The 23,972-nt window shown below is 45.8% G+C and overlaps 1 protein-coding gene across 1 annotated transcript in view; it reads right to left on the bottom strand.

Moving 5' to 3' along the window:
• Positions 1-23,972, bottom strand: part of DGKG (diacylglycerol kinase gamma) — a 459,919-nt gene that overhangs the window by 97,007 nt on the left and 338,940 nt on the right. The window contains exon 22 of the mRNA XM_038750502.1: positions 4,194-4,284. Coding sequence (XP_038606430.1) covers positions 4,194-4,284 — 91 coding nt within the window. The remainder of the gene's footprint in view (positions 1-4,193; positions 4,285-23,972) is intronic.

The following is a 23,972-nucleotide window of genomic DNA, read 5'->3' as shown; positions in this document are numbered from 1 at the left end:
CATTTCCATGCCGACTGCATCGGCGAGGAATGCCAGACCCCGTCGCGGGGGTGAAACGCTGGTGGACCAGTTACACTGATCTGTTCTAGGACTCTGCCAACTTGGCTTAAGTAATCAATCAATCAAGCAGTCAATCATATTTATTGAGCACTTACTATGCGCAGAAAACACGGGCGCATATGACAAAATATAAAAGACGGCTTTCCCCTGGATCCCAAATGCTCTGTATATTTCCCTGATGGACTTCCCGAAAGTCCATAAGGCTTTCCCTTATGGACAGCTTTCCCTCCGGATCCCAAATGCTCTGTATGTTTGTATTATATAAATATATTAAAATATAATATTAAATATTATACAATATTATACAATAAACATTAACATTATATAATAATTATATTATATATTGTGTATTCATATATAAATATTTAATATATATTAAATATAATATATATATGGGGGAAGCAGCATGGCTCAGTGGAAAGAGCACTGGCTTTGGAATCAGAGGTCATCGGTTCAAATCCCGGCTTTGCCACTTGTCAGCTGTGTGACTTTGGGCAAGTCACTTCACTTCTCTGGGCCTCAGTTACCTCATCTGTAAAATTGGGATTAAAACTGTGAGCCCCACATGGGACAACCTGATCACCTTGTAACCTCCCCAGTGCTTAGAACAGTGCTTTGTACATAGTAAGTGCTTAATACATGCTATTATTATTAATAATGTCTGTCTTTCCCTCTAGACTGTAAGCTCCTTGTGGCCAGGGAATGCAGCTGTTATATTATTATACTGTACTCTCCTGAGTGCTTGTAGAGTGCTCTGCACAAAATAAGTGCTCGATAAATATGACTGACTGACTGATTGACTCCGTCTGCAGCTTATCAGGACTTGCTGAGTTATCCCACCTGCAGCAGGATGGAGAGAGAAATGGAGAGGTGCTGGTCTTTAGAAGATGTCACAAGCTAACAGGAGAAACCAGAGAAGAGGAGAGGATGAGACAGCAAGAGAGGCTTAGGAAGACAAAGCCTAGAGGAAGGAAAAGGACAAATCTGAAGCTGGGGGGGGAGGCAGGTGAGCAACTGAAACAGGGAAAGAGGAGGCAGATTGGTAAAGCAAGTCGGTACAAGCACATTGTGGATGTGAGTTGACTCTTGAAGAGCCCGAGGGGCCAGCGGAAAAGTTGGAAGCAGCCGAGAGGCCGCATGGCCTAGTGGAAAGAGTAGGAGCCTGGGAGTAGGAGGATCTGGATTCTAATCAATCAATCAATCAATCAATCGTATTTATTGAGCCCTTACTGTGTGCAGAGCACCGTACTAAGCGCTTGGGAAGTACAAGTTGGCAACATATAGAGACAGTCCCTACCCAACAGTGGGCTCACAGTCTAAAAGGGGGGAGACAGAGAACAAAACCAAACATACTAACAAAATAAAATAAATAGAATAGATATGTACAAGTAAAATTAAATAGAGTAATAAATATGTACAAACATATATACATATATACAGGCCTAATCCTAGGCCTGCCACTTGTCTGCTGTCTGACCTTTGTTATGTTGCTAACTTGTACTTCCCAAGCCCTTAGTACAGTGCTCTGCACACAGTAAGCGCTCAATAAATATGATTGAATGAAGGAATGAATGACCTTGAGCAAGTCACCTAATTTCTCTGTGCCTCAGTTACCTCATGTGTAAAATGGAAATTAAGACTAGGAGCCCCATATGGGACATGGACTGTATCCTGATTATTGGGAGAGTATAAACAGAACAGAGTTGGTAGACACTTTCTCTGGTCATAACGAGCTTACAGACTAGAGGACCTGGATTCTAATGCTGGCTCTGCCACTTGCTGGCTGTGTGATCTTGGGCAAGTCACCTAAGTTCTCTGTGCCTCAGTTCCCTCCCGTGGCTCAATGGAAAGAGCCAGGGTTTTGGAGTTAGAGGTCAGGGTTCAAATCCTGGCTCCACCAATTGTCAGCTGTGTGACTTTGGGCAAGTCACTTCACTTCTCTGGGCCTCAGTTCCCTCATCGGGAAAATGGGGATTAAGACTGTGAGCCTCACGTGGGACAACCTGATCACCTTGTATCCCCCCAGTGCTTAGAACAGTGCTTTGCACATAGTAAGCGTTAACAAATACCATGATTATTATTATTATTCATTCAATCATATTTATTGAGCGCTTACTGTGTGCAAAGCCTGTACGAAGCACTTCGGAGAGTACAGTAGAACAATAAACAGACACATTCCCTGCCCACAATAAGCTTACAGTCTAAAGGGGGAGACAAACATTAGTACAAATAAGTAAATAAATTACAGATAGGTACATAAATTCTCATTTGTAAAATGGGGATTAAGACTGTGAGTCCCTGTGGGACATGGTCTGTGTCCAATCTGCATATCTTGTTTCCACCCCAATGCTCAGTACTGTGCCTGACACATAGTAAGCAATTAACAAATAACTTGTAAGAAAAAGAAACGGTGGACTAAAAAGAGTTGTCAAACAACAGATTAGACCCGATTCACCCAGATCTGAGATCCAGAGGCCATCAAAGATTCAGATTGGAAGTACATGTTTGCCACAGAGAGGAAAGTTAGGCAATTTAGACAGGAAAATGGATTTTCAAGGGAAGTGGTGGACTCCCCTTGTAGGTTAGCCTGGACTGGTTTAATAATAATGATGGTATTTGTTAAGTGCTTACTATGTGCCAAGCACTGTTTGGAAAGTCTTGCCATGGGGCAGGACTCGATACCATGGTCAATCAATTGATCAATATTCTACACTGTACTGAGTGCTTTGGGAAACTATAGAGTTGGCAGATGCAATCCCTGCCCACAAGGAGCTTACAGTCTCCAGGGAAGGACAGACATTAAAAAAATTACAAGTAGGGGAAATAGTGCAGTATAGGGACATATGTACATGAGTGCTGTGATGCTGGGGTAAATATTAAAATGCTTAAGGGGTCCAAAGCCATCATCATCATCATCAATCATATTTATCGAGTGCTTACTGTGTGCAGAGCACTGTACTAAGCGCTTGGGAAGTACAAGTTGGCAACATATAGAGACAGTCCCTACCCAACAGTGGGCTCACAGTCTAAAAGGGGGAGACAGAGAACAAAACCAAACATACTAACAAAATAAAATAAATAGAATAGATATGGACAAGTAAAATAAATAAATAAATAAATAGAGTAATAAATATGTACAAGCATATATACATATATACAGGTGCTGTGGGGAAGGGAAGGAGGTAAGATGGGGGGATGGAGAGGGGGACGAGGGGGAGAGGAAGGAAGGGGCTCAGTCTGGGAAGGCCTCCTGGAGGAGGTGAAGCCAATCATATAGTTGACACAGAGGGGATAATAATAATAATAATAATAATAATAATAATAATAATAATGGCATTTATTAAGTGCTTACTATGTGCAAAGCACTGTTCTAACCACTGGGGAGGTTACAAGGTGATCAGGTCGTCCCACGGGGGGCTCACAGTCTTAATCCCCATTTTACAGATGAGGGAACTGAGGCACAGAGAAGTTAAGTGACTAGCCCAAAGTCACAGCTGAGAATTGGCGGAGCTGGGATGTGAACTCATGACCTCTGACTCCAAAGCCCGGTTTCTTTTCCACTGAGCCAAGCTGCTTCTCTGCCAACTTATACTTCCCAAGCCAACTTGCATGCCAACTTGGATGCCAACTTGTACTTCCCAAGCGCTTTGTACAGTGCTCTGCACACAGTAAGTGCTCAATAAATACGATTGAATGAATGGACGAATAAGGTGGGGAAATGAGGGGCTAGCCAGGGAAGGCCTCTTGGAGGAGATGTGATTTTGAGGAGGGTTTTGAAGGTGGGGAGGGTGGGGGACAGTCGTCTATGAGAAGGGAGGGTATTCCAGACCTGAGGGAAGATGTGGGCAAGGGATCGGAGGAGTGGTAGATGAGATCGAACTGCGGAGCGTAGGTTTGTGTTAGAGGAGGAGAGTGTGTGGTTTGGGTTGCAGTAGGGGATCAATGAGGAAAGATGGCGGGGAAAATTGATTGAGTGCCTTAGCAATTAATCAATCAATCAATCAATCAATGGTATCTATTGAGTGCTTACCATGTGCACAGCACTGTACTAAGGACTTGGGAAAGTACAATAGAACAGAGTTGGCAGACACGTTCCCGCCCCATGGCGAGGTTTTTGGAACCAGGGTACTCACCTCAATCTCTACGTAATCATGGAGCTTCTTGCAGGTGGCAGCGAAAGTTTCGGTGGTGCCGAATTCAAAATACCACAGCTTGTTCTTCATCCTAAACCACAAAACGCAGAGATGTGGTGTTGGAAAAGAAAAAAAAGAGCAGTTAATCAATCATAGTGAGCCCACTGTCGGGTAGGGACCATCTCTATATGTTGCCAACTTGTACTTCCCAAGCGCTTAGTACAGTGCTCTGCACACAGTAAACACTCAATAAATACGATTGATTGATTGATATTTATTGAGCCTAACTGTGTGCAGAACACTGTATTAAGCACTTGTGAGAGCACAATTTAGCGAATATAATGACACATTTCCTGCCCCAAATAGCAAATATAACAGACACATTTCCTGCCCACAATGAGCTTACAGTCTAGAGGGGAAGACAGACATTAATATGAATAAATGCAATTATGGATATGTGCAAAAGTGGTTTGGGCCTGGGAGCGGGGAGATGAACAAAGGGAGCAAGTCAAGGCAATGAAGAAGGGAGTGGGAGAAGAAGTTAGGAGGATTTAGTTAGCCTCTTGAAGGAGAAAGCAAACCAGCAGTATCGTGTTAGCATCTGACCAGAATCAGTCCTCTAACCCTGACTTCTCAACATGCGTCAAAATGGGCATAAGAGGATCTGCAGGGGGGAAGACTAGAAAATCTTTCCGAACTTTCAATCAATCCATCAATCAATCAATCATATTTATTGAGCGCTTACTGTGTGCAGAGCACTGTACTAAGCGCTTGGGAAGTACAAGCTGGCAACGTATAGAGACAGTCCCTACCCAACAGTGGGCTCACAGTCTAGAAGGGGGAGACAGAGAACAAAACCAAACATACTAACAAAATAGAATAAATAGAATAGATAGATAGGTATTGATTACTTAATCAATAGTATTTGTTGAGTGATTACTATGCGCAGAACACTCTACTAAGCACTTGGGAGAGTACGATAAAAAAGAGTTTACTAGATACGTTCCCTGCCCACAATGAGCTTATAGTCTAGAGGGAGAGACAGACATTACTGTAAATAAATAAATTACAGATCTGCTCGTAATGGCTGTGGGGTTGAGGGTGGGGTGAATATCAAGTGCCCAAAGGGTCACGTACATGAGAAGCAGCGTGTCTCAGTGGAAAGAGCCCGGGCTTTGGAGTCAGAGGTCATGGGTTCAAATCCCAGCTCCACCGCTTGTCAGCTGTGTGACTTTGGGCAAGTCACTTAACTTCTCTGTGCCTCAGTTCCCTCATCTGTAAAATGGGGACTAAGACTGTGAGCCCTTCGTGGGACAACCTGATCACCGTGTAACAACCCCCCCCCCCCCCGCCAAAGTGCTTAGAACAGTTCTTTGCACATAGTAAGCACTTAATAAATGCCATCATTATTATTATTATTAACAATAATAACTGTGGTATTTGTTAAGCATTTACTATGTGCAGCACTGCTGTAACTTCTGGGGTAGATACAAGATAATTGGGTTGGACACAGAGAGTTAAGTGACTTGCTGATGGTCACACAGCAGACAGGTAGCAGAGTTGGGAATAGATCTTCTAGACTGTGAGCCCGTTGTTGGGTAGGGACCGTCTCTATATGTTGCCAACTTGTACTTCCCAAGCGCTTATACAGTGCTCTGCACACAGTAAGCGCTCAATAAATACGACTGAATGAATGAATCCCAGGTCCTCCGACTCCGAGGCTTGAGCTTTATCCAATGGACCATATTGCTTCCCTCTATCTGCCATTCTCACAGTCCGAAGAAGCCAGAATGAGAACAATTAAATCAACTGATATCAATCAATGCTATTTATTAATAATAATGATGGTATTTGTTAAGCGCTTACTATGTGCCAAGCACTGTTCTAAGCACAGGAGGAGATATAAGGTCAACAGGTTGTGCCATGTGGGACTCACAGTCTTAATCCCCATTTTACAGATGAGGGAACTGAGGCACAGAGAAGTCAAATGACTTGCCCAAAGTCACACAGCTGACAAGTGCCGGAGCCGGGATTAGAACCCATGATCTCTGACTCCCAAGCCCGGGCTCTTTCCCCTGAGCCATGGAGAGCTTATGGTGCGCAGAACACTCTACTATGCACTTGGGAGAGAACAAAATAACAATATGACAGACACATTCCCTTGGGAGAGTACAATCAATCAATCAATCAATCGCATTTATTGAGTGCTTACTGTGTGCAGAGCACTGTACTAAGCGCCTGGGAAGTACAAGTTGGCAACATATAGAGACGATCCCTACCCAACAGTAGGCTCACAGTCTAGAAGACATAACAACATAACATAACAACATAACAATATGACAGACACAGTCCCTGCCCACTGTGAGCACAGCTCTAAACAATCGGCAGGAGTTAGGTGAAGGGAAGGCCCTAATAATCCTCAAGAATGGATAATTCAGCCCATGATTAATCAAGAGTTACCTACAGATATTTGAAAAGTATTGGGATTTATCAAGGATTTTTCATATATCCTGGCTTGGGAAGGAGTATCAGGAAAATAATAATAATAATAATGATAATGATGGCATTTGTTAAGCGCTTACTATGTGCAGAGCACTGTTCTAAGCGCTGAGGGGGATACAAGGTGATCAAGTTGTCCCATGTGGGGCTCACAGTCTTAATCCCCATTTTACAGATGAGGGAACTGAGGCTCAGAGAAGTGAAGTGACTTGCCCAAGGCCACACAGCAGACATGTGGCGGAGCCGGTATTCGAACCCATGACCTCTGACTCCAAAGCCCTGGCGCTTTCCACTGAGCCATGCTGCTTCTCTCCAAAACCCTTTGGTGTGGTTTTTTGGAACTTCTATTTCCAGATGAAAGGAAGAAAGTAAGAAGAATCATTCCTTTGAAAGGAAACCTATAAATCAACCAATCTTTTGTTCTTCAAATAATAGAGTTCAGTTTGATTTGGGAGCAAGAGGCCTCTTGTTCTCATTTCACCTGAACCTGACCATCTCTCCCCTCCAATCCGCTCAGGCTAGGAGGGAACAGACCATCCTGGTCCATCTTTTAGACTGTGAGCCCACTGTTGGGTAGGGACTGCCTCTATATGTTGCCAACTTGTACTTCCCAAGCGCTTAGTACAGTGCTCTGCACACAGTAAGCGCTCAATAAATACGATTGATCGATTGATTGATCCTGCATAGCCAGAATCAGTGTCCAGTAGCCAACTGGAGTAACCGAACGGGGCACACTGCACCTAAGTGAGTTGGGCACAGATTGGCATACTACCCTGTGTCCTGGACCTTACTTGTTAACCCAATGAAGAGCAATAATGATAATAATAATGATTATGGTATTTGTTAAGTGCTTACTTTGTGCTATTCATTCAATTGTATTTATTGAGCGCTTCCTGTGTGCAGAGCACTGTAATAATAATAATAATGGCGTTTATTAAGCGCTTACTATGTGCAAAGCACTGTTCTAAACGCTGGGGAGGTTACAAGCTAATCAGGTTGTCCCACGAGGGGCTCACAGTCTTAATCCCCATTTTCCAGGTGAGGGAACTGAGGCCCGGAGAAGTGAAGTGACTTGCCCAAAGTCACACAGCTGACAAGTGGCGGAGCCGGGATTTGAACCCCTGACCTCTGACTCCAAAGCCCGGTCTCCTTCCACTGAGCCACACTGCTTCTCTAAGCGCTTGGGAAGTACAAATCAGCAACACATAGAGATGGTCCCTACTCAACAACAGGCTCACAGTCTAGCGCCAGGGTAGATACAGGGTAATCAGGTTGTCCCACGTGGGGCTCACACTTTTAATCCCCATTTTACAGATGAGGTAACTGAGGCACAGAGAAGTTAAGTGACTTGCCCAAGGTCACACAGCAGACAAGTGGCAGAGACAGGATTAGAACCCATGTCCTCTGATCCCAAACCCGTGCTCCTTCCACTGAGCCACACTGCTTCTGAGAGAATGTAGTTAGTCAATCAATCATATTTACTAAACATTTACTGTGAGCAGAGCACTGTACAAAGCGCTTGGGAGAGTACAATATGATGATAATAATAATAATGGCATTTCTTAAGTGCTTACTATGTGCCAGGCACTGTACTAAGCGCTGAGGTGAATACAAGTAAATCGGGTTGGACACAGCCCTTGTCCCAAGTGGGGGCTTAAGGTCTCAATCCCCATTTTACAGATGAGGTAACTGAGGCACAGAGAAGTGAAGTGACTTCCTCCAAGTCACAGCGCAGATGATTGGAGGAGCCAGAATTAGAACATTGCCAAGATCCGCCCTTTCCTCTCCATCCAAACCGCTACCCTGCTCATTCAAGCTCTCATCCTATCCCGTCTGGACTACTGCATCAGCCTTCTCTCTGATCGCCCATCCTCGTGTCTCTCCCCACTTCAATCCAGACTTCATGCCCGGATTGTCTTTGTCCAGAAACGCTCTGGGCATGTTACTCCCCTCCTCAAAAATCTCCAGTGGCTACCAATCAATCTGCGCATCAGGCAGAAACTCCTCACCCTGGGCTTCAAGGCTGTCCATCCATCACCTCACCCCCTCCTACCTCAGCTCCCTTCTGTCCTTCTCCAGCCCAGCCCGCACCCTCCGCTCTTCTGCCGCCACTAATCTCCTCACCGTTAGGCCTCGTTCTAGCCTGTCCCGCCATCGACCCCCAGCCCACGTCCTCCCCCGGACCTGGAATGCCCTCCCTCTGCCCCTCCGCCAAGCTAGCTCTCTTCCTCCCTTCAAGGCCCTACTGAGATTTCACCTCCTCCAGGAGGCCTTCCCACACTGAGCCCCTTCCTTCCTCTCCCCCTCGTCCCCCTCTCCATCCCCCCCATCTTACCTCCTTCCCTTCCTCACAGCACCTGTATATATGTATATATGTTTGTACATATTTATTACTCTATTTATTTATTTTACTTGTACATATCTATTCTATTAATTTCATTTTGTTAATATGCTTGGCTTTGTTCTCTATCTCCCCTTTTAGACTGTGAGCCCACTGTTGGGTAGGGACTGTCTCTATGTGTTGCCAACTTGTACTTCCCAAGCGCTTAGTACAGTGCTCTGCACACAGTAAGCACTCAATAAATATGATTGATGATGATGATGATGATGATGATGATGATCTTCTAACTCCCAGGCTCATGTTCTATCCACTACACCATGCTGCACTATAACCATAGAAAAGACACATTTCCTGTCCACAGTGAACTTACAGTCTAGAAAGAGCCAAGAGGCTCTCATTTTCCCTACTCCATTGGATCTGCACACTTTAGTCACCCCAAGTTCAGTCCCGCAGTATTTATGCATATATCTGTAATTTATTTTAGCTTCTGTCTTCCCCTCTAGACTGTAAGCTCCTTGTGGACAGGGAGCATCTCTACTAACTCTGTTACACTGTACTCATCCAAACTCTCTAATAATAATAATAATAATGATGATGATGGCATTTGTTAAGCACTTACTATGTAATAATAATAATAATGATGGCATTTGTTAAGTACTTACTATATGCAAAGCACTGTTCTAAGAGCTAGGGTGGTTACAAGGTGATCAGGTTGTCCCACAGGGGGGCTCAGAGTCTTAATCCCCATTTTACAGATGAGGTAACTGAGGCCCAGAGAAGTGAAGTGACTTGTGCCCAAAGTCACACAGCTGACAATTGGTGGAGCTGGGATTTGAACCCATGACCTCTGACTCCAAAGCCCGGGCTCTTTCCACTGAGCCATGCTGCTTCTCTAACTGTGTGCAGAGCACTGTACTAAGCACTTGGGAAGTACAAATCAGCAACATATAGAGATGGTCCTTACCCAACAACGGGCTCACAGTCTGGCGCCAGGGTAGATACAAGGTGATCATGTTGTCCCACGTGGGGCTCACACTTTTAATCCCCATTTTACAGATGAGGGAACTGAGGCTCAGAGAAGTTAAGTGACTTGCCCAAGGTCACACAGCAGACATATGGTGGAGCTGGGATTAGAACCCCTGACCTCTGACTCCCAAGCCCCTGCTCTTGCTGCTGAGCCACGCTGCTACACACAATAAACACTCAATAAATATGATTAATTGATCAATTGAAAAAGTGAGTGACCTCAGAAGGCAAAGTTAGGTATTCTGCTAAACACTAAGGGTTTATGTTAGAGAATAGACCTGATTTCTGCCCTTATGGAGGTTTCAATCTAACCCAGGAGATAAGACAAGCCATAGATACAAACGTACATGAAGCAACCAAACAATAGGAGCATCAGAGGCCTGCCAAATCGGGGACAGTATAACTATAATAATAATAATAACGGTATTTGTTAAGTGCTTACTGTGTGTCAAGCACTGTACTGGGTAGATGCAAGATAACCAACTTGTACTTCCCAAGCACTTAGTACAGTGCTCTGCATACAGTAAGCGCTCAATAAATACGACTGAATGAATGAATGAATCAGGTTGGAAACAGTCCCTGTCCCACACTCATTCAATTGTATTTATTGAGCACTTACTGCGTGCAGAGTACTGTACTGAGCGCTTGGGAAGTACAAGTTGGCAACATATAGAGACGGTCCCTACTCAACAGTGGACTCACAGTCCCAAGCGCTCAATAAATATGATTGATTGATTGATTGATTGATTCCCAAGTGCTTAGTACAGTGCTCTGCACACAGTAAGCTCTCAATAGATACGATCTCCCCCTTCTAGACTGTGAGCCCACTGTTGGGTAGGGACCGTCTCTATATGTTGCCGACTTGTACTTCCCAAGCGCTTAGTACAGTGCTCTGCACACAGTAAGCGCTCAATAAATACGATTGAATGAATGAATGAATGAGAAGTAGCGTGCCTTAGTGGAAAGAACCGGGGTTTGGGAGTCAGAGGATGTGGGTCCTAATCCCGGCCCTGCCACTTGTCTGCTGTGTGACCTTGGGCAAGCCACTTCACTTCTCTGGGCCTTAGTTCCTCATCTGTAACTGGGAATTAAGACTGTGATGATGATGATGACATTTATTAAGCGCTTACTATGTGCAAAGCACTGTTCTAAGCGCTGGGGAGGATACAAGGTGATCAGGTTGTCCCACGGGGGGCTCACAGTCTTAAACCCCATTTTACAGATGAGATAACTGAGGCATAGAGAAGTGGGACAACCTGATTACCTTGTATCTACCCCAGCGCTTAGAACAGTGCTTAGCACATAGTAAGCGCTTAACAATAACCATTTTTGTTATTATTATTATTTTACAGATTAGGTAACTGAGGTCCAGAGAAGTGAAGTGACTTGCCCAAGGTCACACAGCAGACAAGCGGCGGAGTCAGGATTAGAACCCAGGTCTTTCTGACTCCCAGGCTGAGCTTCATCCACTAGGCCATGCTGCTTCACTTTCCAAATACTATAAAAAAAGGAGCTTAGAGTCTAGACGGAGTTTATGGGCTAGAAAAAGGCCAATGTTCGGTATGAACAGTGTGTGTCCAGCATTATTCTGATAATTGATTTGACCGTCCTTGGGAGAAAGGGTGCGTAAGGGGAGAAAATCCCCTCATGAACAAGGGAACCCTGCTGACAACCTCATTAAGATTGGATTTAGAGCCAGGATCAGGGTTAGAGCTTGGTATTCAGAAAAGAAATATCAGTTGTGTACTCGCCAATTTATATCTACTGCCTCCTTGATTAGGTTAAAAACTCCTGAAGGACGTATTAATTTTTTTTCATGGTATGTGTTAAGCACTTACTGCTTGCCAGGCACTGTACTAAGCACCGGGGAAAATACAAGATAATCAGGTTGGACACAGTTCTTGTCCCACATGGGGCTCACAGTCTAAGTCAGAGGGAGGAGGACTTAATCCCTAATTAGCAGTTGAAGTAACTGAGGCACAGAGAAGTGAAGTGACTTTGCCCAAGGTCACAATGCAGGCGAGTGGAGAGCCCTTTCCTCTCCATCCAAACTGCTACCCTGCTCGTTCAAGCTCTCATCCTATCCCGTCTGGACTACTGCATCAGCCTTCTCTCTGATCTCCCATCCTCGTGTCTCTCCCCACTTCAATCCAGACTTCACGCCGCTGCCTGGATTGTCTTTGTCCAGAAACGCTCTGGGCATGTTACTCCCCTCCTCAAAAATCTCCAGTGGCTACCAATCAATCTGCGCATCAGGCAGAAACTCCTCACCCTGGGCTTCGAGGCTGTCCATCCCCTCGCCCCCTCCTCCCTCACCTCCCTTCTCTCCTTCTCCAGCCCAGCCCGCACCCTCCGCTCCTCCACCGCTGATCTCCTCACTGTACCTCGCTCTCGCCTGTCCCGCCATCGACCCCCGGCCCACGTCATCCCCCGGGCCTGGAATGCCCTCCCTCTGCCCCTCCACCAAGCTAGCTCTCTTCCTCCCTTCAAGGCCCTGCTGAGAGCTCACCTCCTCCAGGAGGCCTTCCCAGACTGAGCCCCTTCCTTCCTCTCCCCCTCGTCCCCCTTTCCATCCCCCCATCCTACCTCCTTCCCTTCCCCACAGCACCTGTATATATGTATATATGTTTGTACATATTTATTACTCTATTTATTTATTTATTTATTTATCTTACTTATACTTATCTATTCTATTTATTTTATTTTGTCAGTGTGTTTGGTTTTGTTCTCTGTCTGCCCCTTCTAGACTGTGAGCCCGCTGTTGGGTAGGGACTGTCTCTATGTGTTGTCAACTTGTACTTTCCAAGCGCTTAGTACAGTGCTCTGCACACAGTAAGCACTCAATAAATACGATTGACTGATTGATTGATTGATTGATTGACAGGATTGGAACCCAAGTCCTCTGACTCCCAGGTGTACGCTCTAGCCACTAGGCTATGCTCTTTCATTCATTCATTCATTCATTCAATCATATTTATTCAGTGCTTACTGTGTGCAGAGCACTGTACTAAGCGCTTGGGAAGTACAAGTTGGCAACTTATAGAGACAGTCCCTACCCAACAACGTGCTCACCTTCACCAGCACTGGCCCATGAAGGTGCATGCCAGTACATATGGGGTGGTTTATACATAACATACAGCCAACTCAGCTGTAAAATCTCCACAGGGCCACTCCTGGATCCACATAATAATAATAATAATAATAATGATAATAATAATAATAATGGTATTTGTTAAGCTCTTACTGTGTGTCAAACACTGACAGGTTTTTATCCACCTAGATGTTCCCGATGACCCTTCTACTGCCTGCCTTCGATCACTCCTTGACACCACTGACCTCCTGCTCCACTCCACCTCACCCACTCACCAACTGCTTTGCACATAGTAAGTGCTTAATAAATGCCATTAAAAAAAAAACTTGGACACACGCTAGATCTCATCATCTTAGCCACTGCACAATCTTTACCCTCACCAACTCTGCAGTCTTTCTATCTGACCACTGCCTTCTCTCTGTCTCTCTCCTCTATCTACCTTCTCTCCCATAAACCTCCTTCCCAGAAATCTGTACTATTCCCCCAGAGAGACCTCTGGTTTTTGAACCCCATCCAATTTTCTCCACTCATCATGCCCCACTTAGCCTCCATTCCCAAACTACCTTCCCTTGATGACCAAATAGACGTTCTCAACACCCCTCTCCCCCTCTACTGAACTCAACTCACTCGCTCCCCTATCCCTTCATCGATTACATACCACTAACCCACAGCCCTAGATCACCTGCAAGTCCGCCTCCTTTGCTTTTGTGTTTGATCCGCAGAGCGCTGCTGGCGGAAATCTAAATATCAGGCCGATTTCATCTGCTTCAAGTTTATCCTTGCATGCTTTAACTCTGCCCTCTCCTCTGCCCGGCAAAACTATTTCTCCACCCTTATTGACACCCATGCTCATCGCCCTCACCAGTTGTTGCAGACATTTAACTCCCTCCTCAGGCCCCCTGTCCCCGCTTCTCCCCCATCTCTTGCCCCTGATGACCTGTCCACTTACTTCATCAACAAAAATGACACTATCAGGAGTGATCTCCTGAAAATCTCCCCTGCCCTTCTCCAGTCCCTCCCTTCTCCTGCCCCCTGTTCATTCAATCATATTTATTGAGCGCTTACTGTGTGCAGAGCACTGTACTAAGCACTTAACCTTGTTCAACTCTCCCATCTTTTCCAGCAGTATCTCCAGAGGAAATCTCCTGCCTTCTCTCAAAATCCATCTGTGCGTCCGACTCCATTCCTTCGCACCTCATCAAAACATTTGCCCCTTCCCTTCTTCCCTTCCTAACTGCCGTCTTTATTCATTCATTCAATCATATTTATTGAGCGCTTACTGTGTGCAGAGCACTGGACTAAGCGCTGGGGAAGTACAAGTTGGCAACACATAGAGACGATCCCTACCCAACAGCGGGCTCACAGTCTAGAAGGGGGAGACAGAGGACAAAACCAAACCTATTAACAAAATAAAATAAATAGAACAGTCTTCAACTGTTGGCTCTCCTATGGTTTCTTCCCCACTGCTTTTAAGCATGCTTATATCTCCCCTATGCTAAAAAAAAACCCTCCCTTGACCCCATGGCTCCCTCCAGTTATAGCCTCATCTCCCCCCTACCATTCCTCTCCAAAATCCTTGAGCAAGCTGCTTACACCCGCTCCTTCAAGTTCCTCTCCTCCAATTCTCTCCTTGACCCCCTCCAATCTAGCATCCATTGTCTTCGCTCCATGGACACAACCCTCTCAACGGTCACCAATGATCTCTTCTTCACCAAATCCAATGAACTCTACTCCATCTAATCCTCCTTGACCACTCAGCTCCTTCAACACTGTCAACCACTCCCTACGCCTGGAAACATTATCCAAACTCAGCTTCACTGACGCTATTCCTCTCTTGGCATCCTATCTCTCTGGCCGCTCATTTTCAGTCTCTCTCATGGGCTCCTCCTCTGCCTTCCATCCCTTAACTCTGGATGTCCCTCAAGGCTCAGCTCTGGGTCCCCTTCTTTTCTCCATTTCCATCCACTTCCTTAGAAAATGCATTCATCTGCCTGGCTTCAACTATCACCTCTATGCTGATGACACCTAAATCTACAGCATGGCTTAGTGGAAAGAGCACGGGCTTGGGACTCAAGGGGTCGTGGGTTCTAATCACAACTGCCACTTGTCAGCCATGTGACTTTGGGCAAGTCACTTAACTTCTCTGGGCCTCAGCTACCTCATCTGTAAAATGGGGATGAAGACTGTGAGCCCCATGTGGGACAACCTGATGACCTTGTATCAATCCCAGCACTTAGAACAATGCTTTGCACATAGTAAGTGCATAACAAACACCATAATTATTATTATTACATCCCCAGCCCTGATCTCTCTCCCTCTCTGCAGTATGGCATTTCTTCCTGCCTTCAAGACACCTCTACTTGGATGTCCTCCCGTCATCTCAGCGTGGCTCAGTGGAAAGAGCCCGGGCTTTGGAGTCAGAGGTCATGGGTTCAAATCCCGGCTCCGCCACTTGTCAGCTGTGTGACTTTGGGCAAGTCAATTAACTTCTCTGGGCCTCAGTGACCTCATCTGTAAAAGGGGATTAAGACTGTGAGCCCCATGTGGGGCAACCTGATCATCTTGCATCCTCCCCAGCGCTTAGAACAGTGCTTTGCACATAGTAAGAGCTTAATAAATGCCATCATATTATTATTATATCTCAAATTTAGTATGTCTAAAAACTAAACTTCTTATCTTTCCACCCAAACCCTGTCTTCCCGCTCACTTTCCCATCAATGTTGACGACACCACCATCCTTCCTGTCTCATAAGCCCATAATCTTGGTATTATCCTTAACTCCCCTCACTCTTTCCACCCACATATTCAAGCCATCACTAAATCCTGTCAGTTCTACATACCCAACATTGCAAAAATCCACCCCTTCCTCCCTTTCCAAACGGCTACCACATTAGCGCAAGCATGTATCCTATCCCGCCTTGATTATGGTATCAGCCTCCTTGCTGACCTCCCTGCCTCCGGTCTCTCCCCACTCCAGTCCATACTCCATTCTGTTGCCCAAATCATTTTCCTTCAAAAACGTTCAGACCATGTTTCTCCACTCCTCAAGAAACTCCCGGGGTTGCCCATCCACCTCTGCATCAAACAAAAATGCCTCACCATTGGATTTAAAGCACTTAATCACCTTGTCCCCTCCTACCTCATCTCACTACTCTCCTACTACAACCCAGCCCGCAAACATCATCCCTCTAATGCTAACCTTCTCACTGCACCTCCATCTCACCTATCTCGCCATCGACCTTTCGCCTACATCCTACCTCTGGCCTGGAATGCCCTCCCTCCTCATTTCAGACAGATAATTGCTCTTCCCAACTTCAAAACCTTATTGAAGGCCATCTCCTCCAAGAAGCCTTCCCTGACTAAGCCCTCCTCTCCTCGTCTCCCTCTCCCTTCTGCGCCGCTCTTACTTGCTCCTTCATTCATCCTCCCTCCCATCCCCAGAGCACATATGGGCATATCTGTATATATCTGTCATTTATTTACTTATTTAATTAATTGATTTTTTATTTTAATGGCTCTCTGCCCCTCTAGACTGTGAGCTCGTTGTGGGCAGGAATGTGTCAGTTGATAGACTGTACTCTCCCAAGCAGCACTTAGTACAGTGCTTTGAACACAGTGAGCGCTTAATAAATACAATTGAATGACTGAATGAATGAATGAAGCGCTGTCCTAAGCGCTGGGGTAGATGCAAGCTAATCAGGCTGGACACAGTCTCTGTTCCCCAAGGGGCTCACAGTCTTAAACTCCATTTTACAAATATCGGAGGCCCAGAGAAGTGAAGTGACTTGCCCAAGGTCACACAGCAGACAAGTGTCAGAGTCAGGATTAGAACCCAAGCCCTTCTGACTCCCAAGCCCCTGCTCTAACCACTAGGCAAGACTATTTCCTGTTGTTTCCAGCAGCGTGGCTCAGTGGAAAGAGCCCGGGCTTGGGGTCAGAGGTCATGGGTTCTAATCTCGGCTCCTCCGCTTGTCAGCTCTGTGACTTTGGGCAAATCACCTAACTTCTCTGTGCCTCAGTGACCTCATCTATAAAATGGGGATTCATTCATTCATTCAATCGTATTTATTGAGCACTTACTGTATGAAGTACAAGTTGGTGACATATAGAGACGGTCCCTACCCAACAACAGGCTCACAGTCTAGAAGGGGGGCCTGCTGTGCTACCTTGGGCAAGTCCCTTAACTTCTCTGCGCCTCAGTTTCCTCATCTTTAAAATGGGGATTCAACACCTATTCCTTCTTCTACTTAGACTGTGAACCTCATGTGGGACAGAGACGTCCAACCGGATTATCTTGTGTCTACCCCAGCATTTATTACGATGTTTTGGGACATAGTTAAGTGCTTAACAAATACCACAATTATCACTGTACGCTTGTTGTTGGAAGCCCCACGTGGGACAACCTGATCACCTTGTATTCCCCCCAGCGCTTAGAACAGTGCTTTGCACATAGTAAGCACTTAACAAATACCATCATTATTATTAGCAGCGTGGCTCAGTGGAGAAGAGCATGGGCTTTGGAGTCAGAGGTCATGGGTTGCAGCTTGGCTCAGTGGAAAGATCGCGGGCTTTGAAGTCAGAGGACTTGGGTTCAAATCCCGGCTCTGCCAATTGTCAGCTGTGTGACCTTGGGCAAGTCACTTAACTTCTCTGTGCCTCAGTTCCCTCATCTATAAAATGGGGATTAAGACTGTGAGCCCCCCGTGGGACAACCTGATCACCTTGTAACCACCCCAGCGCTTAGAACAGTACTTTGCATATAGTAAATGCTTAATAAATGCCATTTTTATTCTCATCCTATCCCGTCTGGACTACTGCACCAGCCTTCTCTCTGATCTCCCATCCTCGTGTCTCTCTCCACTTCAATCCATACTTCATGCTGCTGCCCGGATTATCTTTGTCCAGAAACGCTCTGGGCATGTTACTCCCCTCCTCAAAAATCTCCAGTGGCTACCAATCAATCTGCACATCAGGCAGAAACTCCTCACCCTGGGCTTCCAGGCTGTCCATCCCCTTGCCCCCTCCTACCTCACCTCCCTTCACTCCTTCTACTGCCCAGCCCGCACCCTCCGCTCCTCCACCGCTAATCTCCTCACTGTACCTCGTTCTCGCCTGTCCCGCCATCGACCCCCGGCCCACGTCATCCCCCGGGCCTGGAATGGCCTCCCTCTGCCCCTCCGCCAAGCTAGCTCTCTTCCTCCCTTCAAGGCCCTGAGAGCTCACCTCCTCCAGGAGGCCGTCCCAGACTGAGCCCCTTCCTTCCTCTCCCCCTCATCCCCCTCTCCATCCCCCCCGTCTTACCTCCTTCCCTTCCCCACAGCACCTGTATATATGTATATATGGTTGTACATATTTATTACTCTATTTATTTATTTATTTATTTATTTTACTTGTACATTTCTATCCTATTTATTTTATTTTTTTGGTATGTTTGGCTTTGTCCTCTGCCTCCCCCTTTTAGACTGTGAGCCCACTGTTGGGTAGGGACCGTCTCTATGTGTTGCCAATTTGTACTTCCCAAGCGCTTAGTACAGTGTTCTGCACATAGTAAGCGCTCAATAAATATGATTGATTGATTGATTGATTGATTTAAAAAAAAAAAAACCCCGGCTCTGCCAATTGTCAGCCGTGTGACTTTGGGCAAGTCACTTAACTTCTCTGGGCCTCAGTTACCTCATCTGTAAAATGGGGATTGAGACTGTGAGCCCCACATGGGACAACCTGATCACCCTGTAACCTTCCCAGCACTTAGAACAGTGCTTTGCACATAGTAAGCACTTAATAAATGCCATTATTATTATTATTATTATTATTATTACCTGTTGGCCAGTAGGAACACCCCTGGATCTTTCAGCTGCTGTGAGTTCTCAAACTCGTAAACGGAATAAGAAAGTGGAGGCCTGGGATTTTTGAATCTTGTTTGTTCGGTGGCACATTCCTAGAAAGCCCAAGACATTGGCCGCTGATGACTTCTGAGGTAACAGTGCCAACCTTTGAGAGCGGTGCTACTCCAGAGAATTTCTGGCCAGTGGCCTGAAGAGCGGCCAACATTCTTCTGGGGGCCTGGAGACTGACCCCCCATGCTTTTATGCCACCCTAACCCTGCCCACCTGGGATATGCTGCTAATTCTTGTGAGCCCTGACCCCTAGGAGTTCCACTCAGTGACCTAGAACATTAGAAATGTGCTCCGTCTGCCAGACAGAGACAGGCCAATCTGACCAGAGTCTCCCAGGACTGTCAAGCCTGCCCAGTGCTGCCCAAGAGGAGCTGGCTTTTTTTTTTATGGTATTTGTTTATTTTATTTTATTTTATTTTTATTTTTTTATATATTTTTTTTAATGGCATTTATTAAGCGCTTACTATGTGCAAAGCACTGTTCTAAGCGCTGGGGGAAACAAGGTGATCAGGTGGGGCTCACAGTCTTAATCCCATTTTACAGATGAGATAACTGAGGCACAGAGAAGTTAAGTGGCTTGCCCAAGGCCCCACAGCTGACAAATGGCGGAGCGGGATTCGAACCCAGGACCTCTGACTCCAAAGCCCGTGCTCTTTCCACTAAGCCACGCTGCTTCTTAAGCGCTTACTATGTGCAAAGCACTGTACTAAGCGCTGGGGGTGATCAGGTTGCCCCACGTGGGGCTCACAGTCTTAATCTCCATTTTGCAGGTGAGGGAACTGAAGCACAGAGAAGTTAAGTGGCTTGCCCAAGGTCACACAGCTAAGTGCAGAGCCATAAATCCAACCCATGACCTCTGACTCCGAAGCCCATGCTCTTTCCACTGAGCTATGCTACTTCTCTAAAAAAAAGCTTGACCCCTCTGAGGATCGAACTCAGGACCTCCAGATTCAGTTTTCCCCATCTCTGTCTCATCTAACTAATAATAGTAATAATAATGATAATAATTATGGTATTTGTTAAGCGCTTACTATGTGTCAGGCATGGTACTAAGCGCTGGGGTCTGTCTTCCCCTTCTAGACTGTGAGCCCGTTGTTCGGTAGGGACCGTCTCTATAATAATAATAATAATAATGATGGCATTTGTTAAGCGCTTACTATATGCAAAGCTCTGTTCTAAGCGCTGGGAAGGATACAAAGTGATCAGGTTGCCCCAAGTGGGGCTCACAAACTTAATCCCCATTTTACAGATGAGGTAACTGAGGCCCAGAGAAGTTAAGTGACTTGCCCAAAGTCACACAGCTGACAAATGGCGGAGTCGGGATTTGAACCCATGACCTCTGACTCCAAAGCCGGGACTCTTTCCACTGAGCCACGCTGCTGCTCCATTGTTGCCAACTTGTACTTCCCAAGCGCTTAGTACAGTGCTCTGCACACAGTAAGTGCTCAATAAATACGATTGAATGAATGAATGAATGAATGGGGTGAATACTAGCAAATAGGGTTGGACACAGTCCCTGCCCCACATTCATTCATTCATTCATTCATTCAATCGTATTTATTGAGCGCTTACTGTGTGCAGAGCACTGTACTAAGCGCTTGGGAAGTACAAGTTGGCAACATATGGGGCTCACAGTATCGATCCCCATTTTACAGATGAGGTAACTGAGGCCCAGAGAAGTGAAGTGACTTGCCCAAGGCCCCACAGCAGACAAATGGCAGAGCCAGGATTAGAAACCATGACCTTCTGATTCCCAGGGCCGTGCTCTATCCACTTCACCATGCTGGTTCTCCATCTCCAACTCCATCCCTTCAAAGCCCTACTGAGAGCTCACCTCCTCCAGGAGGCCTTCCCAGACTGAGCCCCCTCTTTCCTCTCCCCTCCCCATCCCCCCTGCCCTACCTCCTTCCCCTCCCCACAGCACCTGTGTATAAGTTGAAACAGCATGGCTCAGTGGCAAGAGCCTGGGCTTTGGAGTCAGAGGTAATGGGTTCGAATCCTGGCTCCACCACAGTCTGCTGTGTGACCTTGGGCAAGTCACTTAACTTCTCAGAGCCTCAGTTCTCTCATCTGTCAAATGGGGATGAAGACTGTGAGCCCCATGTGGGACAACCTGATCACCTTGTATCCGCCCCCAGCACTTAGAACAGTGCTTTGCACATAGTAAGCGCTTAACAAATGCCATTATTATTATTACAGATTTATTACTCTATTTATTTTACTTGTACATATTTACTATTCTATTTATTTTATTTTGTTAATATGTTTTGCTTTGTTGTCTGTCTGTCCCCCTTCTAGACTGTGAGCCTGCTGTTGGGTAGGGACCACCTCTATATGTTGCCGGCTTGTACTCCCCAAGTGCTTAGTAAAGTGCTCTGCACACAGTAAGCGCTCAATAAATGCGATTGATTGAATGAATGAATGAATCTCACAGCCGACTCCGTGCCCACATTGTCCCTCTGGCCTGGAGTTCCCTCCCCCTTCATAAGTGACAGACCACAACTCCCCATCTTCAAAGGTCTACTAAAATGAGAAGCAACATGGTGTAGTAAATGGAGCCCGGGCCTGGGGAGTCATAAGGTCATGGGTTCAATTCCCGGCCCCGCCAATTGTTAGCTGTGTGACTTTGGGCAAGTCACTTCACGTCTCTGGGCCTCAGTTCCCTCATCTGGAAAATGGTGATTGAGATTGTGAGCCCCACGTGGGTCAGGCACTGTGTCCAACTCAATTTGCTTGTATCCACCCCAGCGCTTAGTACAGTGCCTGGCACATAGTAAGCACTTAACAAATACCATAATTATTATCATTATTAAAATCTCATCATCATTATCATCATCATCATCATCATCAATCGTATTTATTGAGCGCTTACTATGTGCAGAGCACTGTACTAAGCGCTTGGGAAGTACAAATTGGCAACGTATAGAGACAGTCCCTACCCAACAGTGGGCTCACAGTCTAAAAGGGGGAGACAGAGAACAAAACCAAACATACTAACAAAATAAAATAAATAGAATAGCTATGTACAAGTAAAATAAATAAATAAATAGAGTAATAAATATGTACAAACATATATCCATATATACAGGTGCTGTGGGAAAGGGAAGGAAGTAAGATGGGGGGGATGGAGAGGGGGACGAGGGGGAGAGGAAGGTGATAAATACCATTATCACTGGTATTTATTGAATGTTTACAGTGTTCAGAGCACTGTAATAAGTGTTTTGGACAGTACAATATAACAGAGTTGGAAGACATTTTCCCTGCCCACAATGAGCGTACAGTCTACTTCCAAAAGACCTTCTGTGACTAACCCCTCATTTTCTCACTCAGCCCCCAAACCCTTTGCCCCTTCTGTGTCACCTACGCTCTTGGCTCTGTAGCAGCACGGCTCAGTAAAAAGAGCACGGGCTTTGAAGTCAGAGGTCAGGGGTTCAAATCCTGGCTCCGCCAATTGTCAGCTGTGTGACTTTGGGCAAGTCACCTAACTTCTCTGTGCCTCAGTTCCCTCATCTGTAACATGGGGATTAAGACTGTGAGCCCCTTGTGGGACAACCCGATCACCTTGTATCTCTCTCCCCCCACCATGCTTCGAACAGTGCTTTGCACATAGTAAGCACTTAATAAATGCCATCATTATTGTTATTATTATTATGTCTTTAGCACTTGCACATTCACCCTACACCCAGCCTCACAGAACTTGTGCGTACACCTTCAAACTCTGACACTCCCAAGCATTTAGTACAGTGTTCTGCACACAGTAAGCACTCAATAAATACAATTGATTGGGTACTTGAGGGCTTCTGGGCCCAGTACATTTGACAAAAAAATCAGAATATAGACTATAAGCTCCTTATGGGCAGGGAATGTGACTACCGACTCTGTTATAGCTGTGTGGCCTTGGGCAAATCACTTAACTTCTCTGTGACTCAGTTCCCTCATCTGTAAAATGGGGATTAAGACTGTGAGCCTCACGTGGGACAATCTGATTACCTTGTATTTACCCCAGCGCTTAGAGCAGTACTTGGCATATAGGAAGTACTTAACAAATACTATAATTATAATTATTATTATGCACTCTGCACATAGAAGCACTCAATTAATAAGATCGATCCACTGATTGATCAGTCTTAAAGCAAAAAAGTCAGATGTCCCAGGCATGCCTTGTCTGGAGAAATGGCAACCAAATTCGATGAGGTAATTCTTTAAGCTGGAGGGAAGAAGTATAGATAGCTCATTGTGGGCAGAAGATACATCTGTTTATTGTTGTATTAAACTCTCCCAACTGTACTGTACTGCTTAGTACAGTGCTCTGTGCACAGAAAGTGCTCAATAAATACGATTAAATTAATGAATGCTGATATAGAGAAAACTCTCATTAGTCATTGACAACAAGGACCAAATTACGGGACTTTGATTCTGCAGAAAAAAAAATTACACTATGGTAAGCATTAAGGACAGCCGCCAATGTCTCATTTCAGGCCAAGAACTATTTTTGTTCCAAGATGTCCAAGACTGAACTCCTTGTCTTCCCTCCCAAACCCTGCCCTCTCCCTGACTTTCCCATCTCTGTTGACGGCACTACCATCCTTCCCGTCGCACAAGCCCGCAACCTTGGTGTCATCCTCGACTCCGCTCTCTCATTCACCCCTCACATCCAAGCCATCACCAAAACCTGCCGGTCTCAGCTCCGCAACATTGCCAAGATCCGCCCTTTCCTCTCCATCCAAACTGCTACCCTGCTCATTCAAGCTCTCATCCTATCCCGTCTGGACTACTGCACCAGCCTTCTCTCTGATCTCCCATCCTCGTGTCTCTCTCCACTTCAATCCATACTTCATGCTGCTGCCCGGATTATCTTTGTCCAGAAACGCTCTGGGCATGTTACTCCCCTCCTCAAAAACCTCCAATGGCTACCGATCAATCTG

The sequence above is a fragment of the Tachyglossus aculeatus genome, chromosome 1 (assembly GCF_015852505.1).
Source record: "Tachyglossus aculeatus isolate mTacAcu1 chromosome 1, mTacAcu1.pri, whole genome shotgun sequence".
Lineage (NCBI taxonomy): Eukaryota > Metazoa > Chordata > Mammalia > Monotremata > Tachyglossidae > Tachyglossus > Tachyglossus aculeatus.
This window is presented reverse-complemented; position numbering and strand designations above follow the sequence as displayed.